We start from the raw sequence: 21,164 nt of genomic DNA on the forward strand, positions 1-21,164 counted from the left end.
ATCTTTAGATTGATAATATTTTAATTCTGGTCTTATCCATAATAGATAAACTGTACATAGAGCAAGGGGTTGTCGCAATTCCTATCATCACATAATGCCAAAACTGTTGCTTTTAAATTAATTTTACAGGGTAAAAGTGAGTGTTCTATAGCATGAAAAAATACACTAAGCTACATAGTTATGAAATGTAATATTGTGTATAGAGCTATCATTCACATTGTAGAATAATTTTTCATTTACAAAATATTCCTATCGATCACATACAGCCAAAATTGTTGCTTTTAAATTAATTCTCCAGGGTAACAGTGAGTGTTTTATAGCATGAAAAACTACACTAAACTACACATTTATGAAATGTAATATTGTGTATAAAGCTAGTATTCACATTGTAGAATATTTTTTTTCTTTTACAAAAAATTGCTCCATGAATCACCCATTATATTTTATGTTAGTTACTCGCTCACTAGTTTTTGATCTCCAATCGGGAATTACCATAATAAATTAATAGCCTCATATTTTATTTAAGCCATGTAAACTGAATTATAATTTTGTTTCAGTGATCTGCCTTTATTGTTTATTTAATGTTTTCATTTACAATAATGTGTTGTTTTATTTCGATGTGATGTTTTTATTGTACAAATTAAAGAAATAAAACTTTTCCCTTATCTGCTATGCTCAAATACAAGTCATTCATACTAAATCTGCCTTTGTTTTATTTGCAAGCAAATGTTTTGATTTATTAATGTGTTGATTACTGAATATCAATATTTAATAACTCCCAAAATGGACATTTTCAACAAAGCCTTAATGAAAGAGAGATAACTCAAAATATTATTTTGGTTCGTGTTCTTTTATCAAGATTATGGTATTCCCCATTTTGAATTCTTGATGTGCACTGTGTTTAGTTGCAAGAACATTATGTTGGCCAAGAAAAAAATACTTGGTTATTTCATCTTACAGTCATAACCACCCAATATTGCTATCATTGGTTTTAGCTGAAAATATATTCAAATTTTTGTATGGGAATGCTGAAAATGGAAATTCTATACATTGAGTTAATCACCGTCCAAAATATCTAAATTACAGGATGGAGGCTGATTAGTTTAAGAGATAAACTTTCAGTTGATTCAGCTACATTTTGATGCAAATACATATGTGCGTTTATGTTACAAATATATGCTGCTGTTAATGGAAATATTACTCCAAATGGTGTGGGTCTGTGCTGCAAGGAATATTGCCTACACTCCACACTATTTTCAGCATTTTGTGTAGTGGAATGGTTTCCTGCATATCTTGCCTCGCTGATTCTGCTTTTCATGTCCTGATCCACGCTCTGTCCTTATTAGATTCCTTATACACGTAAAGTGTCCTTATTCTTGCCAATATGTGAAGTGATCTACCTCTGAAAGTCGCTCCCAGCAGCTACCAGTTGCATTGCTTTTATAACATTTAGTGCCATTATTAGTGCAACACCCTGTATGTCTGTGACCTTAGTTACTGATTATATCTTCAGCTAGTGGGACGGAGTGGTCTAGCGGTAGAGAGCTGGACTGCTAACCCATAAGTCTCGAGTTCGAATCCGGGTTCAAATCAGTAGACCGTCCCTGAGTCCACCCAACTCTGATGGGTACCTAACTCCCATTAGGGAAAGTAAAGGTGGCTGGGCATAGTGCTGACCACACTATCTCTTCATATGCCGAGGTCACAGAAACAAGTGAACTCTACTTCGCTTGCCCCATAGACCGTCAGGTTTAAAAGGGTAACTTTACTTACTTTACTATATCTTCAGCTAATAGCCAGGTCTGCCTGCTTTGATTCAAGCAGGTTTCACATAAGCCAAGAATCATGATGTTTGGATCCGTCTCATTTCCCTTGCTACTTGAAGGGAGAGCAATGAAAGGTTCATCTCTTACAAGTCATTATTCTGGTTTTTTCTTTAGTCACCAGATTGTTGATTCACTGGCTTTCCAAAGGCTTTCACTAGCACACAACATAAGCTCTGGAGAGGAATCTTCATCCCTATGCTTTTGTTGGTTTAAAGTGTATTTTCTGTATCATGTAGTTGATGGAGTAGTGATGATATAAGCTAACTGTTAGCCTAAAGTTTTTCATCCTAATGGCGCTTTTTTATTAGCAGTTGCCCACTATGAAGAATACATTTAGTAGGCCTACTTATGAAGCCCATTAAAAGTCAATGATAAATGTAAATATTTTCCCATATGTGCTAAGGATATAGGGGGCAGATGAAGTAGTGTTCACCTGTTTCAATGATCTTAGCATACAGGAGGATAATGTGGTCAGAACTTTGCAAAAAATTACTTTCTTTCCCTAATATCAGATATGGATATCAGAGTTGGATGGACTCAGTGACATTCAAATGATTTGAATTAAGATTCTAACTCAAGACTTTTGGGTTAGCATTCTAGCACTCTAATATTATTGAACCTGTAAAGAAATCGGACATGCGAAAAATAAAGTTAATTTATCAAATGACGTGTTTTTTCAGTAGTGGCCGGTATTTAGAGTAGCGTGGCAGACTTCTTATAGATCTATGTCTCGGTAAATAGTCAGACCATTCTAATGTAAACAATTTTCAGTTGCCTTAACTACGAATGGAAATGTTTCTCTGTAGGCCAAAATTTCAATTTTTTTTTTCAAAATAGTTTCTAGACCTAGAATCTAGCTCTAGATCTAGATTCTATTAACTTTATCAGTTGAACTAAAGATTTAGAATCTAAATCATGATTAGAATAAATCTAGATCTAGATCTAGAGAGTCTAGAATCTAGATTCTAGATCTAGATTCTAAAATCTAGAAAATCTAGACCTAAATTGATGGATCGAATTCTATACTAGAAGACACTAGAAGTAAAACCAGATTGGCGAGATTATTCATTAATAATTATTCAAGTCATTAGTCAAGATCTTGCTCACTCAATCAATCTGCAATCAATGATATTAAATGATAATGATTGAATCATAGGCCTAATGATTTAATTTTAAATTTATATATTATATTAGGTTAGGTTAGATCTAGAATCTAGAATTCTAGATCTAATAATGTCTAATATTAATAACGTATTAGTATTATACTTTAACTTTATACAATCATTGTTTAAATACAGTGAAGTTCCCTTTTCTAATTCAACACAGTCCATAGGGCCAGTGAAGTAGAGTTCACCTGTTTCTATGACCTCTGCATATGAATGGATAATGTTGTCAGCACTATGCCCAGCTGACTTTACTTTCCCTAATGTAATGTGAGTTAGTTTCCCCATGAGAGTTGGGTGAACTCACTGATGGTCTACTGACTTTAACCCAGATTCAATCTCGAGAGTTTCCGGTTAGCATCCTAGTGCTCTACTGCTAGGCCATCATGTCCCATTGCTATATATAAGCAACATCCAAAACAATAAATTTGAATAATAAAAGCAATCTCATTTAAACAGGCCATGTTTAATTTACATTTTAATTTATATTTTCCTAATATTATTAATATCTTAGATCTGAGTCTAATCCAATGAAAACAAAATTGAAATGTACAAACAGAATAAGACAGAAATCAGACCTGCTTCATCAGTTACAAGAGACACACAAGAATTAGTTCTAGCAACTCACGAAAAACAAGAAAACCCTACAGCAACAAATACTACTGATAAAGCTAATAAAGATACTGTGATCGATGTGAGTGATACTGCAAAACATGAGCGTAAAATAAAAACTATACACATGCAAAAAAGTGCAGAAGGCTTGTATAATAGATTGACGAGGAAGCCACATTGGTGTTAACAGCCTTTATTTACAGACGCCATGATGGTAAGAGAGGAAGTGACGAGAGACACATAATACACATAAACATGTAAGGGACATCACTCAAGATTATCTCAATCTATTACATCCCTTTACCCTTAGAACACAATAACACATCTCTCAATAGAACAATTGATAGTATCCTGAAATCACCAATTATATTGTAACATGAACACTATGGTAGATTACATCCTTACAAACAATGCACAATATGCCACAACATAATCAAGATACAAAACAATGATGTCAAAGTCTTTTTGACCTTTAAAATCATAGGTCTAACTTATTTGGGACTTTGATTGTCCTGCATGACCTTCTCAGTAGCTTTTGATTTGGTGACTCAAGATTCTGACCATCTGGATTCTCTATCTCAGGAGGTCTAGGATTTAAATCATTAACTCCAGAATTTACATTTTCTGACTCCAGACAACTTGGTTCACTCATATCAACAGAACTTGGTTGTGGACAACTGAGTTGATGTGAACTGTTCAGATTTGGTGGGATTGACAGATTCACACTTATTATCTGCACAAGTTATTTTTAACTGTATAAGGCACAGGTCCTGTACATTGAACAATTTGACCTGGTATCCATTTTTCCTTTCTCCCATAATTTCTTAGATACACATTCTTATTAACTGCAAATTTTCTTTCAATGAATGTTTGTCATGATTTAATGGAACTATTTTTGAATTGGCATCTGGAAGTATTATGCTATTATTCAGATCCTTGACTGACATAGATTTCTTTGATTGATCAATTTCCTCAGGTAATCTGATAGTGCTTTCCTGGTAACCAAAAATACTGTTTATGAGTAATATTCTGGACCATATCACTTTGCAACTGTGATCCAGTATTTGAAATGGGTGTATTAAATGGCAAAAATCTTTTTTCTTTTCTTTTGATGTTACCCTTTTAGTTTCTTTAAGTGCTAATGATGTTAGCAAAGTTGTTTGATGATCACATTCCTTCTTACTAATGTATTCTCTTTAAAACATTTGAAATTGCCATATCACCATAATCATTTATTAAGTTACAAATACTTTGTTTAGGCAACTCTGACTGATAATGGACTGCATCTTCTCCATCTTTTATATTATCTTCACAAAGGGTTTTATTTCTTATTTTATATGGCTTTAAGTCATCATTCACAGACTCTTCAGGCCAACCATTCTTACAGTACTCATATACTTTTATTAAGCACTCATCTTTTTGTGTTTCTCTTTTAATATCATTCACATTTATATTGGAGTTATCCATGATAGTGAAGAGAACAAATACATCTTCTGGTACATAGCTCAGGCTTTGGTTTTTTAAAGGTAATCTACTAAGACTATCTGCACTATTCTCAGATCCAGGTTTGTATTTCAATTCATAATTGTATGCAGTTAGTGTGATAGCCCATCTTTGAATTCTTGGTGAGGCATGCTCAGGTAGGGTTTTGTTTTCTCCAAATAAACCTAGCAATGGTTTATGATCTGTAAAGATGGTGAACTTCCTACCAAACAGAAACTTATGAAATTTCTTAACACCAAAAATGATGCCTAAGCCTTCCCTATCTAACTGAGAATAATTTTTCTCAGCCTGGTTCAAAGATCTACTGGCAAAAGCAATGGGTCTGTCACCCTTCTCATCCATGTGGGACAAGACTGCTCCTACACCATCTGGTGAAGCATCACATGTCAATACAAGTCTTTTCCCTGGGTCATAGTGAGTTAGTAAGGTGTCAGCAGACAAAGCCTCTTTTGCTGTATTAAAAGCAGTATCTTGTTGTTTACCCCAGTGCCAAGTTGCATTTTTCTGTAGCAGCTTGTACAGTGGTGATAATTTACCAGACAGATTTCCTATGAACTTTGCATAGTAATTTATTAAGCCCAAAAAAGCTCTTAGTTGTTGGGTATTTTCAGGTTTGGGTGCTTCTTTAATGGCTTTTGTTTTCTCAGGTTGAGGTCTGATGCCTTGCTTGCTTAATATATAACCAAGAAAACTAATTTCTGTCAGCATGAATTGACATTTATCTTTGTTTATCTTTAAACCTTTTTCGCCAACAATTTTCAAGACTTTATCTAGTGTTTTAAGATGTTCAGTGTCATTCTTACCAGTTATGTACACATTGTCAAAGTACACACAAACATTTGGAATGTCCTTAAAAATACTGTCCATGACAGCTTGGAAAATTCCAGGGCTAGATGATATGCCAAAACATAGTCTTTCATATTGGTAGAGTCCTTTATGTGTGTTTATTGTCGTATAGACTTTTGAATCTGGATGCAGTTCTAGTTGAGTGTAAGCATGACTAAAGTCTAATTCAGTGAATTTGTCTCCTCCTGCCAAATTCAAAGAGATTTCCTCAATGTTAGGTATAGGGTACCTATTTAGCTCTATTTGCTTATTCAGTGTAGTTTTATAATCTCCACAAATTCTTATAGAACCATCCTTCTTTAACACTGGCACAATGGGTGTCGCCCAATCGGAATAGTCTACCTTCTTTATAATGCCATTAGATTCCAATCTACTTAGCTCATTTTCAATTTTATTCCTCATTGCATAAGGTGGAACTCTAGCTTTGCAGTATCTTGGATTTGTATCTTTAATGCTTAACTTCACTGTTCTATCATTTAGTAATCCATGATTACCAAAAACACATTTATTTTCAGATATAACTTTATCTAGTGAAGTAAGACTAGATTCTTTTACATTCTTCAATGAACAAATACTCTCCCAATTTAACTTAAGATCACTTAACCAGTTCCTACCTAGTAATGGCGGTCCATTTCCTTCAACCACAAGAAGAGGAAGTTTAACACTTTGACCATTATAATTTACATGAACCATACACTCTCCTATTACCGGAACATTGTCACCAGTGTATGTTGTTAGACACTTGTGACATGGCTGTAGAGGCACTGATCCTTCTGTGACAGCGTCAAAATCTTTCTTTGTTATAATTGTTAGAGATGCTCCAGTGTCAAGTTGGAAGCTGATGCTCTTACCGTTGATATAAACTTGTACATTGATGGGAGCATGACTTATTGATTTAACAGAGAACAGGTTGAAATCCGGCTGCAAATCAATTTGAGCATTTTCACAGGTAGAGTGGTTCATTGGTTGGGTTAGGTAGTCTTGGTGAGAGTTAACATAGTGCTGCTTTTGGTTGCGGTACTGTCTTGACTGGCTAGATTTAGCAACAGACGAAGACTTTGCAAAGCAGGCCTTGGCAATGTGACCTTGCTTACCGCACTTATAACAAGTTGCAGACTTGAACTTGCACCGATGAGATGCATGGGGACCTTTGCATCGATGACATTTTTGATAATTATTACTAGATTTAGATCTAGGATTTGAACGAGCAGGCTGTTTAGCATAAGTTGGAATGCTCTGATGGGGTTGATGTTTATTGACTAACCTGCTGTTTACTGCATGGATCTCTGAAGGTGCTAAAGATCTCGCCGCATCTGATGACTGCTGGAATGACATTGCAAGTTGTATTGCTTTTTCCAATGTTAGATCTGATTCGAGCAGCAACTTTCTTTGAACATCAGGACTGTTTACACCTGTCACAAACTTTTCACATAGTCTGTCAGACAGCGTGTCTCCAAATTCACAAAATTCACTTAAATGACGTAAAGCAGCAACATATTCTGATATTGACTCGTTTGGTTGACGAGTCCTACTGTCAAATCTAGCTCGACATAGAAACTTTGATGGGGTAGGCGCATGGTGGTCTGTTAGCAATTTGCTCAGCTCGTTAAAGCTCTTGGTAATTAGACTAGCTGGTGCGCATAAGTCCTTTAGTAGCCTAAATTGTTGAGGCCCTATGACTGTTAACAAAATAGCTCTCTTTTTGGCTTCTATCGTCACGTTGTTTGCTTCTAGGTAAAAGCTTAACCTCTCTAGGTAATCTTGAATGATTTCATCATTCGCATCAAATTGATTTATTTGGCCATACAGCGCCATAATTCTAGAAATAATTAGCTAATAAGCTCTAGCAAACCTCTTTTTTGCGTAAGTAGGTGCTCTTTCTAGTAGATGTTTATCCTTCGTCGCCAATATAATAGATTGACGAGGAAGCCACATTGGTGTTAACAGCCTTTATTTACAGACGCCATGATGGTAAGAGAGGAAGTGACGAGAGACACATAATACACATAAACATGTAAGGGACATCACTCAAGATTATCTCAATCTATTACAGCTTGAATAAAACACCTGAAGAAATAGCAGCTAATCAAGCTAGAATGGAGCCTGAAAATATCCAAAGCATTGAAAAAACTGATGGAAAGACTCACCCTAAAACTGATGTAAGGCATGAAAAAAAGAAAAGAGATTCTCACAAATCTCGAAGGAAAATTGCTAATGAAGACTCAACAAAACAAAAAGGTATTTCATCTGAAGGATCCTCAATGGCCAACATAGAGAGCCCCAAATCAACATCCAAAGACACTGTATCCCCTTTGACACCATCTGCTGCACCTGATATTTCTGTCCTATTGAACCAGCAAAACCAAGACAAGGGAGTTAAGTATGATATGTTTCAACAAGCAATGACTCCATCTACTGATGTAACAATAAAGAAACCTCCTATCAATGCTGATGATTTGCTTATAAAAAAAAGAATGCTTAAGAAAGTTGATCGTCATTCAGAATACAATCCAGGTTTGTGAAACAGAATATCATGCAATATTACGTAATAAAAAACAGTAGTGGTTGGTCATTTTATTTATGTTATATGGGACAAGAGAGGGAATATAGAGCAATATGTAATCCTATTTTCTTTTGGCTTGATGAATCAGTTGCCAAGCTTATAATTTTATTACCATATTTAAGGTGATTTCCTTTGTGATGATTGGTGGGTAAAGTATGTCAATTACTGGTGCATGATCTATCACTTAGTCTTGCATAGTTTAGTATTTAATGCACTAACTTGTATGGTGTGTTGTTAAAACTATTTCCTACTATCACAGTGACTCTTTCAAGGAAAGAACTTTTTGAGGAGGAATTTGAGAAATCAGGAAATATACCACCCGAGTATTTACCTATTCATATTGTAAAGGTAATCTGAGTACTGTTAAAATTGTGTCCTATTCATATTGTAAAGATAATCTGAGTACTGTTAAAATTGTGTCCTATTCATATTGTAAAGGTAATCTGAGTACTGTTAAAATTGTGTAACCATAATAATAATAGTGCTGAAAGTATCTATATTGATGTGATTGTCATTTGCAAGAGAAACTGAAATCAAAAAGATTATGCAATTTGTTTTTGTATGTATAGGAAAATTTAAAAAAATAATATTACTAGTATCCTTACAGCATGGTGGTGGTTCATTCATAGGTCAGATAATATAGAGATCAAATGAAGGGCTTGTGTATTCAGCACACTATTGAAGCCTTTTTCAACTAATTTAAGTCAGGTGCCCATCAGAGTTGGGTGGACCTAGGTCATCATATGACTCAAAGACCTTTGCATAAGTAGTTGTAATCTCTACCAATCTATCAGTCTGTCATCCCATAACCCAGGGGATGGCTGAGGCACTGCATTTTCTTTTTCATTCCTTTTAACCTTCTTTCTTGGGCTTCTGCTGTTTGAAGTAATTCTTTAACCGGCAGCCTAGTCCATCCATTGATGTTCAGACTTTAAGCTTATTCATTTAAAAAACTGTATTATTCACAAAAGCATGTTTTTTTTTTTATTTTCTTTTTAACTATTGCCATCTTATTTTGTCAGTTGTAGGCCTACTCTGTTTTTTCCAATACAAATTTCATATTCAATTTTTAAAATATTTTCATATAGTTCAACTTAAATGTAAAGTAGAAAAAGTATAAAATATTCATAATAACATTACATAATAATATTACAAAACAAATACTTTTCTTTCTAATTATGCTTCTTGTCTAAGCCAATATATTTAAATCCGAAAAGCACATATCTTAATTCAAATTTGAGGTGTAGTCTACCTTTCTAAAGTACTTTGACAAAACCTTTTTGACAGCCCATCATCATCCAGCAGAACCTTTCTGCTGATCTGGTGACCTTGAACCTGAATGGAATTGACCAGCTGACAGATTTCCTGTTTGCACACTTGCATGGAGGCGGCATGACAACTGTTCCCAAATTTTCAAATCTAAAAAAATTGAATATGGTTGGTAAGTCTGAATTTAAATGTTGAATCTGTCAAAGTCTCATTAGATTTCTGTGCATAACTGGGTTGTCAGGGCTGTGACAAAAGTTTGGTAACTGCTACAGGCTTTGTTTTTATTTTTAGGGTGCACCAACATAAGTGATCAAGGATTAATTTGGATAACTCGTTTATTTCCTGACATACAAATGGTTAGTTTTCATTTATTTCTTTTTTATTATATAAGCATCTTTAAATAATTCAATAGGTATTTAAATTAATTGGAATAATTTTACTTTCTTCTCTGTTTAACTGGTTAGACTAGTTTAATTAAAAAAAAAAAATATTATTTACTTAAAAAGATTGTTTTTGCTATTTCTTGGCTTGTTAAATTTTACTTTATTTTTCATATTTTACCTCCATTTTGTAAAGATATTAGTAAATAAGAAAATATTTAAAAAGCTAAAGAATAATAATTTTTGAGTAATAAAATTATATTCAATTATATTTGCATCCATACCTCACTAAAACAAGTTTTGGTTGTTGTCGACTTGCCAAACCCACATATTTTTATACCAATAATAGGTAATGATACTTTTAATCCTAGGACTATGTTAATGTTTTAGATTAATTATTATAGGGCTAGCTTCGAGGTACCATTATCATCAATACTAACTGTACGATGATGTAGTGTTTCCTCACAGATATATTCCAAAATTTGTATTAACTGTTGACTGAGTACTCTCTTGTAGCACCAAGTCTTAAAGTAAAAATTTCTCTTTAGACCTTCCAATCCATTGGGCAGATGAAGTAGAATTCATGTTTTTTGACTTCGGCATATAAAGGTATGATGTGGTCAGGAATATTCCCAGCTGCCTTTAATTTCCCCAATGTAAGTCAGGTACACATTAGAGCTGGGTGGACTCAGGGACACTACAGTTACACCTCCAAATTGAGATCTGAACTTTAGACCTTCGAGCTAGCACCTAAACGCTCAAGCACCAAACCTCAACTTAACATCAATTAAACTTCTGCAGCTGGAGGTGAATGCCTGCAGAAAAATCACAGAGAAAGGCCTGCACTATTTGTTCAGTAATTGCAACAAGTTGCAGAATGTGTCTGCCATGGCTACTAATGCTGCCATAATTCCAGACTCATACGGTAAGTCTCTTTGTTTCTTATAATTTCTTGCATTATATGTCATCATTTATATAGTGAAATGCTATTTTTCTGCTAATTATAAACATTTATTACTAAGAGATTGTATGCATATAAAGACAAATATAACTTATTTGTTGGGTGATCACTACTACTATGGTGCATAAAAATACAAGTGCTTTTTACTTGAAATAATAATCAAGCGGATACCAAATTGCAATCATTACTGTAGGTAACTGTATGTTACTTAACTACATTGATCAATTTTTTTTAACTTTGTTATAATGGATACTTAAAATAAACTATTAAATAAAAATATGTTTTTTTTTGGTAGTTCACACCAGACTTTCTAAAGGCTCCTTTCAGTGGGCAGGTAACCCACTTATATCAGAGGGGAAACAATACTCCATCTTGACAGGTAAACAGAAAAACGAGAAAATGTTTTTTTGCAAATAAAAAAAATAGTTTGAATGTTGTAGTTGATTTAGTGTATTGTTCAAGCATTATACAACATGATTACCAACATAAAAGCCAATAGTTCAGTGGCTCAAGGCTGTAAGACTTGGCTGAGTCCAATCAGCTCTATTGGGTACTTGACTGTGGCGAGGGCAAATAAACGTGGGCATAGAGTGCTGACCATACAATATTTTCATATGCCAACATCATTGAAATGGATAAACTCTACTTCATCTGCTCTAAGAACCATCTGGTTTGAAAGAGTACTTAAAGTGCTGATTGCATCAGCATTAGTTTTAGCACTTTTTAAAATTGTATCCTCTAACGTTGTAGACAAAATAATTTTGTTTTTCCATTTCAACAATATGATCATCATAGACAGTGTTGAAACTAAAAATTATTGAAATATAGGCCTAACCTAAAACATATATTTAAATGCGCTAGCAGTTTAAAAATAATGTTTTGTATCAAAGGTGAAAATCAGGAAGAGTACAAGGACCTAGAGAAAAGAAAACTTGTTATTTTGAGGGATGGAAGCCTGGATGAGCAGGTTTTGAATCTTCTCAGTGGAGGTAAAAACAAAACCCTGAAGCCATTTAGTTGTTGCCAGTCTTTTGTTTTGCCAGGAACAACAGACTCAAACACTTGGAATATTTTTGAAATACCTGCACAGAGTGTAAGTGGCTTATCAAGTTTTGTTTCTACCTTACAACATAATGGTAATTTTAATTATAGAAATAAATATTACATTGTTGATGCTACAGATAATCAGATGTAAGAAATATTTTCTTATTGATTAGAATTTTTTGCATGAGAATTTTCATAATTTTTTTTTTACAATTATTTTTGCTTTAAATATAAACACCTAAGAACATTATTATCATTCTTTATTGTATTAAATATTTCTGTCAGATATTCAGTTGATTCTATTATACCAACAGTTGTTTTTAGATATGTACGCTTATACTATACAAACTCTAAGTGCTAGTGTGGTGTTAGATATTTTTCTATCTTCATTAAAAAAGTATATTAATCACTAAAATAGTGACTTGTCTCAGAGGGTTCATTTACAATGATTGTTTTCATCCTAGCCATTTAACCAACAATGTTTTCTAGCCTCTAAAAGAAACCTTAGTCTCTGAAGGTTCTGTTGTAATGAACATTTAATGAACAATGTTTTCTAGCCTCTGAAAGAAACCTTAGTCTCTGGAGGTTCTCTTGATATGAAAATGTAACAAACAATGTTTTCTAGCCGCTGAAAGAAACCTTAGTCTCTGAAGGTTCTGTTGTAATGAACATTTAATCAACAATGTTTTCTAGCCTCTAAAAGAAACCTTAGTCTCTGAAGGTTCTGTTGTAATGAACATTTAACCAACAATGTTTTCTAGCCTCTGAAAGAAACCTTGGTCTCTGAAGGTTCTGTTGTAATGAACATTTAACCAACAATGTTTTCTAGCCTCTGAAAGAAACCTTGGTCTCTGAAGGTTCTGTTGTAATGAACATTTAATGACCAACGTTTTCTAGCCTCTGAAAGAAACCTTGGTCTCTGAAGGTTCTGTTGTAATGAACATTTAATGCCCAACGTTTTCTAGCCTCTGAAAGAAACCTTAGTCTCTGAATGTTCTGTTGTAATGAACATTTAATGACCAATGTTTTCTAGCCTCTAAAAGAAACCTTAGTCTCTGAAGGTTCTGTTGTAATGAACATTTAACCAACAATGTTTTCTAGCCTCTAAAAGAAACCTTAGTCTCTGGAGGTTCTGTTGTAATGATTGTGTATACTCCACCCACTGAGGACACTAAAATTGTTGCATGTGCAGAAAAAATGGCGGACATTATTGCATCAGTAATTATTAAGGTATTAACTACTTGTTTTTATTATCTAAATAACTTTAAATTTTATTTAATTGTTATGTTAATAATTTTAGTTTTGATGTTGATATTTTTTTCATAAAATTTACATATAATCTAACAAAACACACCATTTAATTGTTGCAATTCTTTTGAATTACCAATAACAACATTCTCTAATACTTGAAAATTTTTTGGACTGATCACTTGTGGTACAGTTGTGCTTTTCTCTTGAGGAAAAGTTCATATTTGCTTGTAAACTGTTGAAAGAAAATAAGTACAAAAAATAAGAACGGACATTGTTAAAACATCCTGCTCTGTTGTAGAAGTTTCATCAAATCATTAAAATATTTCCAGCAAAAACAGCTGTGTTCACTAAGTATGGGGTGTTACTAAACATCTAGGCACAGGATAAAGTGATGACAAATTTTATGATCCTATTCTTTTTAATAGTTGCTGTCGGGTTTTTAACAACCCTCTGTTCTATAATTGTGTCAAAAGTACAGTTGTGCTTTATATAAATGTCCTTCACCTTCACCCCCAGTGTTCTGATGTTGTGTTTCTACTTGTGGAAGTATCTGACACACCTGGTGGCAGCAAGGTGAAAACTTTGATCAAGAGAAGAATTAAATACCTCATCAAAAGTCTCTATGCTGCAACCTATGAGCTTTACCAGTAAGGTTTTATTTGAGGAAAATTTATGAAACTTTGACAGATTATTTTCATTTATTTGATTTATTTCACACCACAAGTTCACATTTTTAATATAATGATTTTTTCCATACCCTTATTATAAAGCTGCTATTCTTCAAATAACATATTACAGGATGCAGTTTTCTAACATAATATATGTAAGTTAAAGGTAACCTCAAGTTTTTACTTCTGATCAGGAGGAACTATCAATTGGAACACCTTGACTTTAAAGGTCAGCAAGGGTTAGCATGGGGAATCTCCAGTCTAGAGAGTTTAGAAAATCTAGTGGAAAAGGAAGAGACTCAGAGAATGACAACAATAAATGTAGTAAGTTTGCCTTCATGTTCAGTAATTACTTTACACATATTAATTATGCTATAAAATCAGCATTCACATCCAGACTATCAAAATATATAGGGTGTAAAATACCGAAGGTTTATAAAGATTTTTTACCAAATATGTTGTTGATACTTTAATTTAAAGTATTATTTGCTAAGTTTATTTCTTGAGATATTAAAAAAAATGGCTTTACTTATACAGTATTGTAGATCTAACAAATTAGAGAGTTAGCATACTGCATGCCAAGGTCTGAGTTGTTTTTTTAGAATAAAGTGTGCTATTTGTACATTTTGAAAATCTGGGCCTGTTTTAAGAGTAAAAATGTTCTAATTTCTTTTAACATTTTAATTTAAAATACATTACAATAATTAATCTGTTTATATTGAATGATAGAAAAATTTACCTATGTAAATTTATTGCTATTGCAGACCAGAGAAAATTTTCAGAAGGATGTGACCTCAGCTTTAATTAAATGTGCTGAAAATGTGAAGGTCCTTGTTCCCTGGGTGCATTGTGAATGGTCGAAAAAAACATTGGAAATTATAGATAAGGTGGTTTTTCATAGTGTTTAGTTATATATCAGGTGTTTTGCTCTGTGTTAGATTACAAAATTATAGGTCTGTGTTTTGTCTAATGTATTAAACTGTAGATCTGTGTGTTTTGTTCGATGTGTTAAATTACAGATCTGTGTTTTTTCAACTGTGTTAAATTGTAGATCACATGTTTTACTCTGTGTGTTAGATTACATGTCAGATGTTTAGTCCAATATGTTAAATTATAGATCTGTGTTTTGTCAAATCTGTTAAATCATAGATCAGATGTTTCTATGTGTCTGAAAACAGAGTCAGAAAAAATTATATTGAAATAAAATACAACGATATATTTAAAAGAAATTAAATTGGTGTATAAAATATGTTCTCATCATCCTATCTTTTGTTTACTCTACCAATTTTAAAATTTAAAAAATAAATAAATCTTCTAGTTGCTATTTTTAAATTAATTTCATAGTCTAAAATGAAAAAAATTATGCAAAGGAGACATTTTGATAAAATATTTTCAGTTAGACAGATCATAAAAAACATGTTTAATGACAAATTTACTCATTTTTCCATTATTCTCCACCTATCAAAGAGGTTTTTCATATCAGAATTCATTATTTTACTTTATTTTATTCTTGTCCAGCTACCCAAGTCAGGTTTTACAGACCAGAAATCACTATTTCACCAAACAGATGTGGAGGCTAAAGCTCAGGGATATACCAAGTACTCCTATCAAAAATTAGGGAAGGTTCTCAATCTGCTGCACTACTGGGTAGGTTTTCTTGATTTTGTAACCTTTACTGCTTATAAAAAAAATTGATTATAGGAGTAAGTTATAGATTTTTTAACAATATGTTTGTAGCCTACACATAGAAGATGAGCATAACGATGTTGATTTTTCAAATTCCTTTTAAGCTATTTATCAAATATTTTTAGTCTAATGATGTGAAACAATGTAGAATTTTAAGTACATACAACTTAAAGTGAAATATAGCAGTAAGAAATTCTTTTTCAGTTCATTAAAGTAGTTTAATCTTTTCTTTATATGCTACTTTTTTAAAGTAAGCTACAGGTTTAGAAATTAGTTAAAATGAGAGGTAAAAACATGTTTTTGTTTCATACCACAATTTCAGGGAAATGGTCTGTATTTGTGGCATCAGCGAAAGAGTTTGTGTGCCACAGACCTAATGACTTATGAAAGTCTGTTGGTCAAATTCCTGACTACAACACCTCCTGACAAGGTCAGGGTCACCTCCATAGGTCACAGTGTTCCATGCTGGAAGGTCAATTCATTTGAGGCTTTTATTCAAGCAGAAAAACTTCATGGAGAGGTGAGATTTTTTTTTTTTTTTTTTTTTTTGCATTTAAGCAAATTCTAAAAATTGTATGTTGATGTGACAATCGCTTTGATTTTTACTTTTTATTTTTTAAAATTTTTTTGCATTTGACATTTTAAATTATTTTTGTTATTTGCTTCTTCCTATTTCCCAAGTGTACCTAAAGCTTTGTTATATTGGTTTAGAGATTCTTGCTTTTATAATTTTTTACCAGGCTTTGAAAGCTGCAGATATTTTTAAAAGACAAGGCTTGCTTATAAAACTGAGTCCACTTTTGTTTGAAAAAAGCCAAGATGGAGATTCTGTGTATGTAAGGATGTCAGATATCCCAGAGAGTCACAGCATGTTGGTGAGTTGAAATCTTGTGTGTCTCCATTTTAAAGGCTCAGTTGGACTTAGCTAATATTCTCACTGAATTTTTTAATACTGTCCTATATGTACATAGGTGGACTGAATGTTTTATATTTTTCACAATATGAAAAACATTAACTGCCATTAAAGTATTTTAAAAAATAAATAAACAATGTTTTAAAAGCTCAGATAAACCTATTTGTATTTTAAAAAATGTAAAATTATAGCTCCTTTAATTCCTCAACTCATGAAGTTGTCCAATTTACAAAATTCTTTTTATTATTAAAGAAGTGGACTTTTTCAAGTTTAATTTTCTATTTTTTAAAGTCACAAATGTTTAGCCAAATAACAAGTTGATCCATTAAAACAATGTTTCTCAGCAAAGTTTATGGCCCGAGCCTTGCCCTCAGCAGAGGATTATACAAACAAACAGATGCTACAACTTCCTACCCACAATTCCTGACGGCTTTATGTCAAAACTTTTAAGGTAGCTTTACATGTTTCCATTTTCAATAAGCTTTTAATTAATTTTATTCAAGCAGCTAACACATTGAAGACAAATTTAAGCAGCTTTATACCTTCCACCATTCCTATAAAACCTTGTCCATCTTAAGTGCTACACCCATTTATACAACAAGTGTGTATGTGTGTATATTTAACGAGCGGCTAAGTTCATTACAAAAATTAACTTCTGGTTTTGATGAACAGGTCAGTGTTGAAAGTGTTCCAGCCCTTGTGTATCTGGCGCACTGGTTTCTTGATTAGACAGGGTCCAGTGGACATCAGAGCCTCTCTACACAGATACAAGGGTGACGCAAGACTTGACAGTAATCTATTTTTTATCTCGCTGTTTTTTTATGACTGTCCAATGTATTATATTTAAGATACACTATTACTGGTTCAACTGTGACTCAATGTATTTTTAATTTTAAAAGTATCATTTAACTTAAATAAAAGCCAAAATTTTATTTTAGTTCAATGATTACAAAATTAATCATGTAATATTTAATTAACTGATTTATGTTTTTTTAATCTATAATTTACCAAATTGTTTTATTGTTTTGAAATAAATTGTATCAAACTGTGACCTAAATAGCTGTATTGATTGTAATACATTATTTAAATATATTTAGTAAAACTAATTAATATTGTACTTTATATGTTTCACTGACCTTTTTTAACTTATCTGTGACCCGAGTATGCTTAATTAATAATATGCATAATAAATTAAAATTAAAATAATGTTTATCTCATCAAGAAATCAGCCTCAAGTTTTAACATTATGCTTTACGTAATTGTGCATTATTGAACAGCAACTCAAGAATTCAGCCTTTTGTTTTCCCAACCCCAGAGACTCCAGTGCTGGTTGTATCTGCTAGGGCTGTTGACATCAGGCAGAAGAAAAGTTCCAGCATCATCGACTCCTCGCAGGAGGCTCGCAGTACCATGTTTGCTGCTCTCAGACAAGTCCTGCTAGTAGTGGACAGTGTGGTGCAGAAAATGAAACTTTATGGATTTGTATGTGGTGCTTCTGTCTTAGCTAAGTGTACACTTTATGGATTTGTATGTGGTGTTTATGTCTTAGCTAAGTGTACACTATAAATTTGTATGTGGTGTTTCTGTCTTAACTAGGTCTACACTTTATGGATTTGTATGTGGTGTTGCTGTCTTAACTAGGTCGAGATTTTATGGATTTGTATGTGGTGTTTCTGTCTTAACTAGGTCGAGATTTTATGGATTTGTATGTGGTGTTTTTATCTTGGTTTAGTGAACATTGTATGTGGGTTTTTTTTTTCTAGGATAGATCCACAGTGTGGATTTGTATGTGGTGTTTCTATCTTAACTAGGTCGAGATTTTATGGATTTGAATGTGGTGTTTTTATCATGGTTAGATCTACACTATGAATTTGTATGCGATTTTCTATCTTGGTTTGGTGTAGGTTGTATTGATTTGTATTTGGTGTTTGTATCTTAGCTAAGTCTACACTGTAGAAATTTGTATGTGCTGTTTCTGTCTTCATTAGGTGTACATTCGGCTGAAATATTATTAAAAACATTACCTTAAAACTAGTGTAAAAAGCTAATTATTATTTAATTTAGAAAGTTACTGTTTTTTTTTTATTTAAAAAAAAGTAATTTCAATTTTTAAACAATTTATGCTGTTTCAATATATTTAGTAAAACTTTAACAAACAGTAACAATATATTTGTATACAAAATAACAGTTTATAGTCTAAGGAAAGTATAGTGTTGCTTAATTTTATTAAGAACATATTTTTCTTTTTAATGGAGTAGGGGAGGCAACTGAAAAAAAATGAATGAAATAATTTAAATAAACAAATGTGCCTAAAGCCCAGATTTTTGTACAGGTGACACTAGTTTGTCCAGAGTGCTCAGAATCAAACACAGAGAAAATGATTGACGTCACGAAGACATGGCACCTGCCTTACTACATTGGCTTGATATCCAGCAGACACAAGCACTGCAAGAGTCATCCAAAGATTGACCACAACTATTTGTGTGAGCCCCAGACTGAGCAAGGAGGTTGGTCACAATTCTTCTTGGTACATTCATAAGGGACCATAGAAGGTGGGTCACAATTCTCCTTGGTATATTCATAAAGGGCCATATGAGGTGGGTACCAATTCTTCTTCGTACATTCATAAGGGACCATAGAAAGTTAGTCACAATTCTTCTTTGTACATTCTTAAGGGACCATATAATTAAATTGGGATAACTGCTGCTGTTTTAATTTTGAGTGTTCATTAATATTCAACATGCATAGCATTTGTAATTAGAGACTAGTAAAAAGAACAAAAAAAATTAGTTAAGTAAGCTATTTTGGTTTGGCCTTTACAGAAAGTCTGTTGATTCCACATCACAACTATCCCTACATGATTGATGCTAATGTGATTGTTGAAGATACTATCAGGGCAGATCGCCATAGGCCAATGGATTCCCCAGAAAAGTGAGACATGTTTGTTTACGTTTTCCAATAGATAGTGACATTATTTTATTTGTCTTGTTTGTATTTGGTTTCCATAGAGAGAAACAAACTATGATTGATGGATTTATTTTAAAAGCAAAATAAAGTTGTCAAAATATGCTTAAAAAGTAGAGTCCATATGTTTTTTGGCCTCTGCATATAAAGGGATGGTGTGGTCAGTACTATGAACAGCCGCCTTTACTTTCCTAAATGTAAGTAAAGCACCCATCAGAACTGGGTTGTCCTACAGTCACAAGTCTTAACAAAGATCTGAACTCTAGACCTTTGGGCTAGTAGCAAATCGCTCTACCATTTCACCATGCCTCCACGTTTACATATGCGTGATCAATTTAAATGAATTTAATTTTAACTATGTATATAATAATTTGTTACACATATGATGTAAAAATATATAATTTATAAAAAATATTGTATTGATGTTTCCTCCCCTCAGATGTTTTTACTGTGGAGGAACTCATGGCGTTCTCTGTTTACATTGCCACATGTGCTCCAGCTGTGTACACCAGTTTGCTGTAAAAAAAATTTTTTACTTTAACTTTCCATAATTTTAAAATTGATAATTATTTTTTTATATTTACCAATATTTTTAAAAATAGTGTCAAACAATGTTTACAAATTACTTATTTTGTGTAAATTGGAGGTGGGTATGAAATTAACTGGATTACAATTGCTTTTAGTATCTTAGCCATAATAGCTGATGAAGTAGAGTTCTTCTGCCCTATCAATATTCAGCTCTTGAGAAGCTCTACATTTCTTACATTTGATAGTAAAAATAAATTACTGCTTATAAACATGGGAAAAAATTTATTATAAACAAAGTTTAAAATTAGGTGGGACATCAACGGAATTTTTTTATTATCTTATATAAGGTGAAACAATAAAAGGATTTCTGCCAACTTTGTAATGTCTATGCATTCTTTAAAATAAAAAACATAGTCTAAAGTTATAATTTTAGAATCAGCTATATAAATGAAATTAAATATCCATAAAGTAAATTAGTAAAGTACCCTTCTAAAACAGGCAGGCCATAGTGCAGGCAAAATACTTTCTCTAACGTGAGTCAGGTATCCATTAGAGCTCAGTAGACTCAGGAACATCCTACAGACTCAAACTCAAGACTTTTAGGTTAGCAGTCGTAAGCTCTACCACTCGACCATGCCATCCTTATCTATGACCTTATATTTTTCTACAGAAAATGATTAAGGTTGTCCAACCAGGCCATATCACATCCAAGTCATTCAAGCTGCAGAAGTATGTTGAGATGCAGCTCAAGAACGATGACCGCATTGTCAGCAACACAAAAGGGTCGGTGTACTACTACAAGAAAGGTCACCGCATGAACTTCCTGCCCCCAATGACTCCATTCTTCTGGGATGAAGCACAGATAACTATATCCAAGGGAGCGAATTTCTTTTTAGTTATGACATTGTAAGTTTATTAGAGCTATTTAAAGTTATTATCAATTTGATGTAACAAAAAAAAAAAATTTGTATTAAGGGTTTTGCTTAA

At 32.9% G+C, this 21,164-nt stretch overlaps 3 protein-coding genes across 3 annotated transcripts in view; all 3 read left to right on the forward strand.

Annotated features, from left to right (window-relative positions):
* The first annotated feature begins 8,008 nt into the window (after nucleotides 1-8,008).
* On the forward strand, nucleotides 8,009-11,201 carry LOC131956158 (uncharacterized). Its single transcript, XM_059320581.1, has 6 exons — nucleotides 8,009-8,464; nucleotides 8,773-8,861; nucleotides 9,801-9,954; nucleotides 10,074-10,138; nucleotides 10,964-11,087; nucleotides 11,185-11,201. The coding sequence occupies exons 1-6, from the start codon at nucleotides 8,047-8,049 to the stop codon at nucleotides 11,199-11,201; spliced, it is 867 nt and encodes a 288-aa protein (XP_059176564.1). The 5' UTR covers nucleotides 8,009-8,046.
* Nucleotides 11,202-14,286: 3,085 nt separating this feature from the next.
* LOC131956159 (uncharacterized) lies at nucleotides 14,287-19,224 on the forward strand. Its single transcript, XM_059320582.1, has 9 exons — nucleotides 14,287-14,410; nucleotides 14,851-14,973; nucleotides 15,605-15,733; nucleotides 16,095-16,292; nucleotides 16,513-16,647; nucleotides 17,030-17,136; nucleotides 17,358-17,476; nucleotides 18,001-18,167; nucleotides 19,018-19,224. The coding sequence occupies exons 1-9, from the start codon at nucleotides 14,393-14,395 to the stop codon at nucleotides 19,222-19,224; spliced, it is 1,203 nt and encodes a 400-aa protein (XP_059176565.1). The 5' UTR covers nucleotides 14,287-14,392.
* Nucleotides 19,225-20,850: 1,626 nt separating this feature from the next.
* The window catches only part of LOC131956160 (uncharacterized), a 36,121-nt gene continuing 35,807 nt past the window's right edge, over nucleotides 20,851-21,164 (forward strand). The window contains exon 1 of the mRNA XM_059320583.1: nucleotides 20,851-21,083. Within this exon, the coding sequence (XP_059176566.1) occupies nucleotides 20,851-21,083 (233 nt within the window). The remainder of the gene's footprint in view (nucleotides 21,084-21,164) is intronic.

This window comes from Physella acuta, unplaced genomic scaffold (assembly GCF_028476545.2).
Source record: "Physella acuta isolate Inbredline_101_S28 unplaced genomic scaffold, ASM2847654v3 ptg001131l, whole genome shotgun sequence".
NCBI lineage: Eukaryota > Metazoa > Mollusca > Gastropoda > Physidae > Physella > Physella acuta.

Bases quoted from the DNA above. Each gene is read 5' to 3' on its own strand.
- LOC131956159 (XM_059320582.1), top strand. The intron at 16,293-16,512 runs GTGAGATTTTTT...ATTTTTTACCAG, and splicing joins CAGAAAAACTTCATGGAGAG to GCTTTGAAAGCTGCAGATAT. The intron at 17,477-18,000 runs GTAATCTATTTT...TCCCAACCCCAG, and splicing joins GGGTGACGCAAGACTTGACA to AGACTCCAGTGCTGGTTGTA.
- LOC131956158 (XM_059320581.1), top strand. From the start codon at position 8,047: ATGGAGCCTGAAAATATCCAAAGCATTGAAAAAACTGATGGAAAGACT. The intron at 8,862-9,800 runs GTAATCTGAGTA...CCTTTTTGACAG, and splicing joins TACCTATTCATATTGTAAAG to CCCATCATCATCCAGCAGAA. The intron at 10,139-10,963 runs GTTAGTTTTCAT...AAACTTCTGCAG, and splicing joins TATTTCCTGACATACAAATG to CTGGAGGTGAATGCCTGCAG.